The sequence below is a fragment of the Ictidomys tridecemlineatus genome, chromosome 1 (genome assembly GCF_052094955.1).
Source record: "Ictidomys tridecemlineatus isolate mIctTri1 chromosome 1, mIctTri1.hap1, whole genome shotgun sequence".
NCBI classification, from domain to species: Eukaryota; Metazoa; Chordata; class Mammalia; order Rodentia; family Sciuridae; genus Ictidomys; species Ictidomys tridecemlineatus.
In genome coordinates, this window is record NC_135477.1 from 83,723,868 (window position 1) to 83,735,902 (window position 12,035).

Here is a 12,035-nt window from a genome sequence, read left to right on the forward strand (position 1 = left end):
GCAATGTCATCTGATGTAATGGCAGAATGGCCACAGGATTTGACTAGCACTATGTGTTTGAGAAGGTTCTCATGTTTTAGAAGAGAAGAGAACTGTTCAGAATTCTCAAGTACAGGTGAGAGTAAGATGTATTGACTAGGGCTTGGGGGAGTATCTAGTGGTAGATTGCCTAGTCTGCATAAAGGCCCGGGGTTTGATCCCCAGTACCCCAGGGCAGGGGAAAAGATGAATTGACTAGCAGCATATTCCCCCTTATCTGCATGGTATGTGTCCTAAGACCCCTAGTGGTTTCCATGAAACCACAGATCATATCAAACCCTATATATGCTGTGTTATTTTTGTTCTTACACATTCATATCTATGATAAAGTTAATTTATAAATTAGGCACAGTAAGAGGTTAACAAAAATAGCCAATAATAAAATAAAACAATTGTAACAATATACTGTAATAAAAGTTATGTTTTTATGGGGTCTTTCTACCTCTCATTTAAAATCTTATTCTAGTGTACTCACCCTTTCTTTTGACCATAGATAACTGAAAATTGCAGAAAGTGAAACTGCAGATAAGGGGGACTACTGTATAAATATTTCATTATCATTCTGGAGTCAGACTATTTTCAGAGATTTCAATTCAATGTGGATCAAACTTAATTACCCCTCTGCACAGAACAAATAATACATTGGAAAACAGGACAACTCCTTACATTTATTGTATCAGTTGTTCAAGAATATCATTCAGTTTGTTTAGACTAACTTATTTATAACTTTTGACAACTTTCTCTTAAAGTTTCTTTATTCATCTTTCACTAAGGGGTTATATTCTTTAGTCACCTATACTAATCACACTGCCTCAAAAGATAACTCATTTAAAACAGTTTCTTAAAACCTTTTGCATTATGCAGTATGTCTTTTTCATCATTGAAGTTTCTCATTTTGCCATGTTACACAAGGAAGTGGACTTTTTATTGCCTTCATTGTTGATAATCTTATCCTTTCTTTTTCTTTATTGAGTAGTAATATGAAGAACAAACCAAAGGATCTTTGGGTGGGGGAGGTATTTTTGCTGCTTCTCCTTGCAGCAGTCTTAAGGAAAGAAGAGCCATAAAGCATGGCTGTATTAATTGAAATCTGAAAACTACTATATTTAGTTGTTCTCTTACATGCAGTATTAAATTTTATTTGCTGTTTTCAGTATAATTTTTTTTCAAGATCAAAATAATAGGATCCCAGTTATATTTTACAAGGAATGTAAGAAAAAGAGAGCGTGTGTGTATACACAGTATATATGAGTGCATATATATGTATATGTACAACTATGTGTATGTATACATATATACAGTTTGTATTTATTTGTTGATAAACAACTCCCTATTCAAGAACTTTCTAGTTTTCTTTATGGAATGTAACATATACACATATTAATGATTTTTTATATTCTATACACACAAAATAAGAAAGATTTGAAAATTTTTGAATATAGATAGTGGTTTATTAATAAATGTCTTTTAGGGTAATTCATAGAATTCACAAAGAAGATACAATGATAACAGAGTTTAAAATCTAAGAAGAGCAGTTAAATATGTAATGATAATGATAATAACAGTTATTTAATAGTAGAATAGTTTAAATTATACTTTTCATGTAGATCTCCAATGTCAGTTCCAGTATTCTTTTAGCTAATGAAATATTAATATTATTCGGTGGTGATAATTTTTATGGTTGCCTATAATAAAATCCCTTCTACTGTAGAAGTATACTTAATTTTTAACCACTCATGTCTAAAAATACTAGAAATTCTAAGTTAAAACAATTTTAGTTAATTTTTTTAAATACTTATTTTTTAGTTGTAGTTGAACAAAATACCTTTCTTTATTTTACTTATTTGTTTTTATGTGGTGCTGAGGATCGAACCCAGGGTCTCACATGTGCTAGGCACACGCTCTACCGCTAAGCACAACCCCAGCCCAATTTTATAAAATCTGTTCATTGAAGATAGTTTGTTTACATTATTAAGACTCACCAGGTATAATAATTTCATGTACTTTTTTTTTAACTTTCTCCTAATTCTACTTAATATTATTGCTATATCGTACATTCTTATTTGTTCCATTTTTAAAAATTAAGGTAAAGCATACATACAGTGAAGGATACCAAACTTAAGTATATTACTTGAAGGGCTGGGGATATAGCTTAGTTGGTAGGGGAAAAAAAGTAACCATAGTTCTAATTTGTTTCATCATAGATTAGTTTTGCCTTTTCTTGACCATTGTGTAAATGAAGCCATACAGTATATTCTTGTGTCTAGCTTTCCTTTTTCCTCAACATTGACTATGAGATTCCTGTATATTGTTATATTTAGTGGTAGTTTATCCATTTTTATTACTGTATAGTATTACATTATATGACTTCAATTTATTTATCCATTTTTTCTGTTGATTGACATTTAAATTGTTTTTATTTGGGGACCATTATGAATAAAGCTGTTCTAAGCATTCTCATATTTTTTGGTAAACATATATTCTCATTTCTCTTGGGCATATTTTTGAGAGTAGACTTGTTGGTTCATGGGCCTTTTGTGTAGCTTTAGTGATACTGACAAACCATTTTCTAAAAAAGTTATATTAACTTTGTGTTCCCACCAGTAAGATGAGAATTCTAGTTGCTCTTCTAACAGTTTAGAATTTTAGGAGTATGTATGTATGCCATTATTGTTGCTGCTGCTGTTTTTAATTTTACCTTCTCTTGCATCAGTTCCTTTTCTTTTGAGTACACAACAATTTTTACTGAAATTTTGGGGTCTGACAAACTATTGATTTACACTAGCTTTAGTTCAGGCATGGTATTTATTTGTTAACATCTTGTGAATTTTGTGTAGACTTTTAACTTAACTTAGCAATTAAGTACTTGTGTGGGAATAAAGACTATTTTTTGTTTGTTTGTTTGTTGGATGCTTGGTTGGTTGATTTTTTTTTATAGACTTGCTAGAATTCAGGACTATATTATATTTAAATCCATGTACCCCATTGTTGTGGCAATAGTTTGAGATTTAGTCAGCCTTTGTTATTTTAAGTGTTGACTATCTTGTAACTCTTCAGAGCTGTAGACCCTGTCTATGAAGGGAAAGGACTAAAGTAGGTATCTGAAGTCTTACATGAGAAAATAAATGAAATTTCTTTTTTGGACTCTTTTTTTAAACATTCATTATTCCACTTATTGAGTTATTTTATGCTTGCTTTTTTTTCTTCATACCAAAGTAAATATAGTGCTTACTGAGAAAAAGTATAGGAATACAGGCATTTCTCTGGTGCTGATTTTTCTTTTCTTTCTTTTTTTTTTTTTAACATACTTTAGACTCTTCGACAGTTAATTATTGAATACATAACCTACCTGTAAGGTAATCTTAGCAGTGATTTAAATTGTTGCTTGTTTGAAATATGTAGCCCAGAGTAAAGTATTTTCTTTGGTGGAATAATATTCTTATTTTTCACAGGAGTGGAATTATTTTTTGTTGAATTACAAAATTTCACTGAAATGCAGAGGAAATCAGCCTAAACGACTTCAGTATAATTAAAATGCCCACTGAAAATAATATTTTTTTTCTCCTGTAGGAAATTGAAAAGAGAAGAAGAATAGAGGAAGCATACAAAAATGCAATGGCAGAACTTAAGAAAAAATCACACTTTGGAGGACCAGATTATGAAGTATGAACTTATATTTTGGTCTTAGTAAGAGAAACACATAAGTCATATCTATCACAAAAGTGACTTAAGTTTTAAATAATACTTTGTAACTCTTAAGTATTATAAATATATAATTTATTCTCAGAATTCATTTAAATGCATATAAATGCTAGAGTTTTCTCTGAAATAGATATTTATTTAACCCATTAGGTCCCAAGTTTTCAATTCTGTGAATATTTCAAATTGACACAAATGCATTAAAATAGACTGTAAATCATAATTTAGAGCATATATATTAATGACTGTTATATAATTATATTCTTAATGTCACTATAATTATATACTATATTTAAGTTTTTATAGATGTTCTGCAACTGGAACAATGGGACAGATTGGGTTAAATAGGCTTTAAATTGCTCAATATTAAACCTTTTCACTTTAGTGTGTGTGTGTGTGTGTGTGTGTGTGTGTGTGTGTGGTGCTGGGGATCAAACCCAGGACCTTGTACATGTGAGGCAGGCACTCTATCAACTGAGCTATATCCCCAGTCCTTAAACCTTTTCATTTTATAGGACAAGTTTTTATCTCTTCTTTGAGTATGATCATTTTTAATGTTATTCACTTACACATTTTAAAAATAAATAAATAAACGCAGCCTCTAAATGAAAAAGCTGAGCAATTTGCAGGCAGAAGATTTAGTGTGTACTATATCATGAGACTTTATCCATTGCAGAGCATGAATTATTCTAATTACCTTTTTATTTGAAATCAACTTCTTTCTCCTTTTATTTGCCAAGCAATTAATGAAATCTCCCCCCATATACACATACACACACACTTAAAGCTGTTTTTCTATGATATTTCTTTAGAGAAAACATGTAAGAAACATTGGTGACATAAACAAAGATATTCTCTCTCTCTCTTCCCCTTCCCTCTCTCTCCCTTCCTCTCTCTCTCTCTCAAAAAAAAAAAAAATGAGAAGGCAAGGAGTATCACTAAGGTAGAAATACAATGATAAATGATTAGCTTACATTTAAGAAAACAAGCATATGTAATCCTAGCAACTCAATAAGCTCAGGCAGGAGGATTGCAAGTTTTAGGCAAACATCACCAACTTAGTGAAACCTGTCACAAAATAAAAAAAAGAAAAAGGCTTGAGATGTAGCTCAGTGGTTGAGCACTCTGAGAAGAAAAATTTCTCACCATTTTACTCTGGAAATAGAAGAGTCTCTGCGGGTTGAATATTTTTTTTATGTTGGAATAGAATTCCAGCTGTGGGACTCTATAAAGATGAGATTTGAGTTATAATATTTTAAAATTATTATCAAACATACCAAATGTGAAAAAATTAAATAACTCCACTGAAGTTTTATAAGTCTACATTACTACGAAAATAAACCATTATGATGACAATTTTTATTCTGAAGTTGACAGTTTTACCATTTTAGCTTAATTTTGGGAGACCTATCAACTTTCTTAATTATTTTTTCACATTATAAGATTATAGAAAATAAAAATAATCCAAGAAATTCCATGTTTTTACTTTAACTATATATGGTACTTCTTACAGCCTACCAGCAGTATATAAATAAAATTGTATACTTGTTTATTTCTCCTTCTTTCAATATAGGTTTTTTGTTTTTTGGTTTTTTTTTTTAGGGAAAAAAGATGAGGATAGAGGGAGAAGAAGGGACCTAGTTATTTGATGTGTTTTATTACAAAGCCAAAAATCATGTTTGTAGATTTAAAACATTTTTTATTGTTGGCTTTGCCATATGCAAGTTTTAACCTTCATATAATTAATCTCTGTCTTTTGATAGACATATCTTCACATATGATATCATGCTTAGAAAGGCATTCTCCATTCAATTAATTATTTATATTTTAGTAGAAACATTTAATTTTAATAGAAACATTCTCTTTAAAATATATTAACACATCTGGACTTTTAGAAATTGTGATATAACACAATTTATATTTATTCCACTGGTATTTGTTAAATAATACCTTATTTCATGAAGAAAATAGGTAAGGGTACTCCAATTTTTTTTCTCACTGAATCCCTGTGAATATATTTTTTAAGTTGTAATTGGACACAATATCTTTATTTTACTTATTTATTTTTATGTGGTGCTGAGAATCGAACCAGTGCCTTGCACGTGCTAGGCAAGTATTCTACTACTAAGCCACAACCTCAGCCCCGAATCCCTGTGAGTTTTAATGCTAAATTAAACATTATAATTACTAAATAAACTAGAACTATTTTTATGCTTTCCTTTTCTTTTTGGAGTTTCAAGCTATTTTTTATTGTTTTGCATAGATTTTAGACACTAAATCACACTTTGTCTTTATTTTAGTTATTAGACTTCCTTGATGCTGTAATTATTAAAGTTTAAATGTTTCTGTCATCTGTAACCTAAGAAATTGCTTTACAACTATATCCATTCCTTAAGACCACTATGCTAGGCAGAGAGGGTAAAGGAAGATAAGAATCCTACTAGAAGGCCTGATTGTATAATGGAAAGAATGGCTAAGTTATTCAGTTGTAATAATTTATGCTATGAAGCATTCTCAACCCAACAAGTTATTGGGTCTGGCTTTCCAAAGGAAATATCACTTTAGCTGAAACAAGTAAATAGGCTTTTGACCAGGTGAATAGCCACCAGAGAGTATTTGCTTTAGAGGCTGGGAAGGAAGAAAACATTTGTAGGTAAGAGCATTTTGCCAGGGAACTGAAAGAATTTCTGTGGGGGGTGTTAACAGCTACAAATTGAGAAGAGGGAATGATAAGACTGACCATAAACTTTTTCAAGAATCAGATCAGATACGGAGGCAATGGTTTTTAAGTGAAGTTTTCAGATTCACAGTTTAGGAAAATCATTCTTGCTTTCTGCAGTGAGAAAAATGGATTGATGATAAGAGCTAGTTATAAATAAGAATTGAAGATAGCCAGAACTAGAGTAGAAGTAGTAAGAATGGAAAGACAATGGCAAATTAGATATTTGAAAAGTAGAATTGAAAGGTGTGGTGATCAAATGAGAGAAAAAGGAAGAATCCAAGTTTAGGCTGTGATTTCTGCAGATTGGTGTGGAAGGAGAAGAGCTGATTTTAGACATCTTGTAGCTGTAAAGCTCTGTGTCTTAAAAGAAGGATTGCCTGGCTATGAATTCACAAGTAAGATGATGACTGAAGCTTTAGAAATGAGTGAGAATCTGTGGGAGAGCAAGTGCAGACAGTCCTCAACTCATGATGGTTCAACTTATAATTTTTAGATTTCATGATGGTGCAAATGCAATACTATTTTGAATTTTTATCTTTTCTGGACTACCAGTATGTGATACTTTGTCATCTGGGCAGCTGCAGTGAACTTTATCTCCCAAACAGCCATGGAACCACAAGCATAAACAACTAATATAGTTACATATAAGCTATTATATTTGAACAGTTAGGTGCATTAAATACATTTTAACTTATGATGTTTTCAATTTACATTGGGTTTATCAGTGTAACATCATGGTATGTCAAGGAACATCATCTATATGGGACTATAGGAGCACCAACATTTAAAGGCACAGAAGGCCTTCTGAGGAGCCCAAGAAAAGTGCTTAGAGAAGAAGAGGGGGAAAATTAGGAATTTAAAGCTGGAGAACTTAATTAGGAATTTATAGAGGTAGAATCCTTAACATAAGAAGTGGCTTCTGAGGGCAATTAAGATAAAGACTAAGGGATGTCCTATGGTTTTACCAATAAGTACCTGCTTCCCTTACTAAGCATGATGAGTTAAAATGTTGAGCTTTTAAAAGTCATTTTTAATAAGGAAAATTGTGTTCTACTTTAGTTCTTCATCGAATTTGCCTTTATTACAGGACAAACCATTTAATTTAGCAAATCAGAATCCGACCCCCTCCTTGTTGGCATGCCAAAATATAGGATTTTTTTAAAAGCTGCAGATCCCAACTGATAAACTGATGTGATTACGTAAGGACCAGAATCCACTATAGATTGAATTATACAGGAAGAAGGCTCTAGAGTATTCGTTACTATCTATTTTCAGGACCTCGTGTCTTAGCTGGTCCTTAGATGAGAAACATTTACTTTTTGATAATTCATTGAGATGTACATTGTTCTGTATATGTGTTGTATTGAATAAGAAATTAAAGATAGTTGATGTGGTTAAGTTATAAGGAGAGGCCTTATAACTTAAGGATTATTAAGCTGAGAAGATTCCAGCAATTTTCATGTATCCCCTTTTTACTTTTTTGGTGGTTTGGTTTAAATTTTAGGGAACCCTAGACCCAAGCCTACCTGCTCATGCTCTGCTTTTATCATAAAATGAAGTTATTGTTTTATTTACATTCCACTTACTTGGTTCATCATAGCAGAAACATACGTTGTTTGTTTTCATTTTGCTGCTATTCTTTATACTTTCATCTTCTGATACAGCTGAGATTCTATTTGTATCAGAATCACTTGGGAGACATTAAAGTGTATTTTCCTGGGCTCTACCCAAGACCCAGAAAGTAAATATCTGAGCATGAGGGTCTAAGAATTTTCATTGTAACAAGTTTCCCCAGGTGATTGATGACCATATTCTGTCATGTAATGAGACTTTCAAGCATCAACTTAGCTTTTCTTTCTCTGAAACATTTGCCTTCAACTAGGAAGAACCTTATTAAAATACATGGGAAGTACTGGCAGGAGGATCTTTATATATCCCTTATCACTTGCAAGTACTCAGCTTTATAACTGCAACACAAAAGCAGTCAAAAATAATTACATTAACAAATGAACATGATAACATAATTTTAACATATTATGAAATGTTACTACTTTTACTTTTTTTCCAACTTTGTAAAATTGAAATTCTTAGCTAACAGGTCATATGAAAGTAGGTAGCAGATTAAATTCAACCCATTGGCCATAGTTCACCAACCCCTACTCTAGATTAATACTTAAAACAGTATATGGTAAATATGAGTGTTGGGCGAGTTAATTTTAACACTGATAGGATTTTACAGAGTGTATTACTTATCTTTGTGATAATCTTACATGGTATACTGACTGGTTCTTAAATGTGTATTCAATAAATGTTTATTGGGTCAGTTTTCAACTTTTCTCTAAAGTTAATACCAGGATTATCAGTGTTTTCCACTTCTTTAAATTAACTTGTTATTTTTTTTTCTTCTGTGTATTTGAACAGGAAGGTCCAAACAGTCTGATTAATGAAGAAGAGTTCTTTGATGCCGTTGAAGCTGCTCTTGATAGACAAGATAAAATAGAAGAACAGGTATATCTATTATTAAAAATTCTAAGCTGAAATTCAAACACTATAGGAATTCTTTGATGTATATTATTTCATATTAATAGAACTTGAAAATGGTGAGCTATATTAATATCCTAAAAAAATCAACTATCAAAATTAAGTCATAAATGTGGAAGAATCTTTAACTCAGTTCCTTTATCTATTAATTTCCAAGCAGAAGATGAGAAGACCTATACAATTGTTTAAAGGAAGTATACATAATTAACATGAATTTAAATGGAAATGTTCTTCCTGTTCCCCTTGAAGTCTCCAATTTTAATCATTCTTTGACCTTTATGATATCAAGCATGTATTTAGTGTGAACAAAAGGTTTCTTTGAATTTCTCTTCAAGTACCATAAGAATTCAAGAGGAAGATAATTAAAACTTTAAGGTGGTTCTTTTTCGATGTTGGCACTCAGTTTTTATTATTAACTCCTTTATTTCCTTTAAGACCCTCACCATTAGTTTTTCTTCCTTTTACTTAGTGTTTTATCATCATCATTGAATTGCTAGCATTTATAACCAGCTTCCTCTTTGGAAATTGAAGGAAAGCATTTCTTAAATCCTTTAATTTTAGTTTGAAGATTAATTTGATAACTTGCTTCAATTGTGTAGCAACGTAGTTTCCACATTTTACCACTAGATGGTATTTAAAGATCAATTTTAGTTATTTCCCCTCCCCATACTCCACACCATCTTTAAACTATATTACTTGTGGTAGAACCTCTTGCCTTCTTGGGCAAGCATAAATAAACTGTGACTTGCAAATAATCATTTGTATATCAGTTTATACTACAAATGAAATGTTGGCTTATTCATTGCCTGTCATTATTAAAGCAGTCATGATTATTATGCCCATTTGCTATTCTAGTACCCAAGAGTAAATCACCTGAAGTAAGTCACCTATTGGTTTCTTATATTTATTTTCATTATATTTTTAAATCATATTTTTTTGTAAAGCTTACTACTCATTTTTTTACACCCCCAAAAATGCTACACAGCACTCAGTTGAGTCGGAACTTTCAGATCCTAAGTAGGCTTTACTTTTGGATGCCTAAAGTAGTTCCTGAAATAGCATCATTGTGTTTTGAATGCCTAACGTACTTACCTGAAGTAGCATCATTTGTTTCCCTTGACTTTTTTTTTTTTTTTAACCCCCTAGAAGGTGCTATTTGGGGAAGAGTAGTGAACTTATACAGTCAAGACATTTTGGTCTCAGTTTCACCACTGACTCTTTGTAACTATGAGTTTTAACAAATTCTCTGGACTTTGATTTTCTAACATGTGAAATAAGGAGCTAAAAAAGATGATTCAAAGCATCCTTTCTGGCTTTAAAATGCAACTGTATTCAATATCAGTATATTAGTAGAGTTGGGTTTAAGAGGATCAGTGTAAACTTCTGTAAGCTTTAGAAAAAGAAATATTAATGGGGCTATCAAATCTGCTTCTATCCCTTCTTTCATTCTGGCAGGTGTTAAGAAAACAGCCATTGAACAGACCCTGATTTTCCTTGTCTACTAGCCATGTGTACATCAATATGACAAAAATAATTACAATGTGGTAATACTTTTCAGTAGTAGGCTTTAAAAAATCTATGAAATAAATTCCATCAGTTCAAATCATCTCCCTCTTTGTGCTCAATGTATATTGCATTTTTTTTAACAACACAGCCATTGCATAAGTATTTTCCAAGTGACACATCACGTTTTTTTGAGTTTACATTACTTGTTAACATAGGGAAAGTTGTATACAATAAATTGGTGAGTGAGGGAATGAGATGTTATGTTGAGACAGCATTGACTAGAAATCACTGTCTTTATAGTTAAAAGATGAGCACAAACACAATAGCACAGTATAGTTTTAGTATATTACTTTTAGCAAATATTTGTTGAATAGTGAGAAGAAACTCGATAAACCGAAGAAAAGGAAGGAGGTCATCTCAGCTTAATAGGAGTAAGATGATGGGATGAAGACAGAATGCTTTCATGGAAAGAAGGCAAAGAGATCATATGATGTGCTCTTAAGAATATAACTGAAGCAAATGATGATATTGGTTCTAATGACATCTGAGCCATTGGGCCTGATGAAGTAGAATAATGGAAATAATTTGGCTACAGTTTGAATAGAAGAAAATTGGCAGCAATGTTAAGATTGATTCATGATAGATAATCTTATGCAGGGGAAGAATGGGGCTAACTAGGAGCAAAATCAAAGAGCTAATCCTTCTCTAATGTAGTTTTACAGTCAGAAGAGACTAAATTGGGATATCTGAAGCCGGTGTTGGGATTGGGCAAGACTTGTTGAAGTCTGTGAAGAAATTTCGTTATTCAAATATTTTTAAATACTAAAATGTTTACCAATTAAATGTTGATAGTTCCAGGTTATAGTATCCTCTTAATCTGCAAGTACACTTTAAAACTATCATATCTTAACAATATATGCTCTTTTAGTCACAGAGTGAAAAGGTCAGGTTGCATTGGCCTACATCATTACCATCTGGAGATGCCTTTTCTTCTGTGGGGACTCATAGATTTGTCCAAAAGGTAAAGTAATGTCAGAGTTTACTTAAAGTATATTTTACAATCTTCACTATTGATGGAACTATCTTGTAATATAGATTTTCTCGCCTTTCCAAGAATTTAGTAAGTTTTTTTGTAGTGTGTGTTAAATTCCATATAAAATCAAAAATATTGTTCTCAACACAATGTTGTTGCTGTTGTTATTGTTGTTATTAATTATTATTATTATTGGAGGAAAAAGCAAGGGGGTTGTCAGGGAGTAATTAGTTAACCAGAAGTATAACCAATTATATTAATATATCTCTTTCTTCTTTGGGGTTAAGTTGTCTTATTTGGTATTATTGGAAGCACTACATTCTTTTTGGAATGATTTTCGAGTATAATACATAATAGGTGCATGAAGTCAGCACTTGCTGCTGTGCTTGTTTCATATAGTGCTTTGTTTTCTCTTTCTTTATCTTGTGTTTGGAAGTTGGTACTGAAAGCTCTGTTGTGCCTTTGTTCTGATTACTTGGTTTTTTCTTTGTCTGT

The 12,035-nt window shown here is 31.7% G+C and overlaps 1 protein-coding gene across 2 annotated transcripts in view; it reads left to right on the forward strand.

The window, feature by feature from the left end:
• Cert1 (ceramide transporter 1) overlaps positions 1-12,035 on the forward strand; it is a 110,267-nt gene that overhangs the window by 71,855 nt on the left and 26,377 nt on the right. For both annotated transcript variants that reach the window (XM_005328945.5, XM_013360194.4), the window contains exons 8-10: positions 3,610-3,702; positions 8,882-8,968; positions 11,436-11,528. In XM_005328945.5, the coding sequence (XP_005329002.3) occupies positions 3,610-3,702; positions 8,882-8,968; positions 11,436-11,528 (273 nt within the window). The remainder of the gene's footprint in view (positions 1-3,609; positions 3,703-8,881; positions 8,969-11,435; positions 11,529-12,035) is intronic.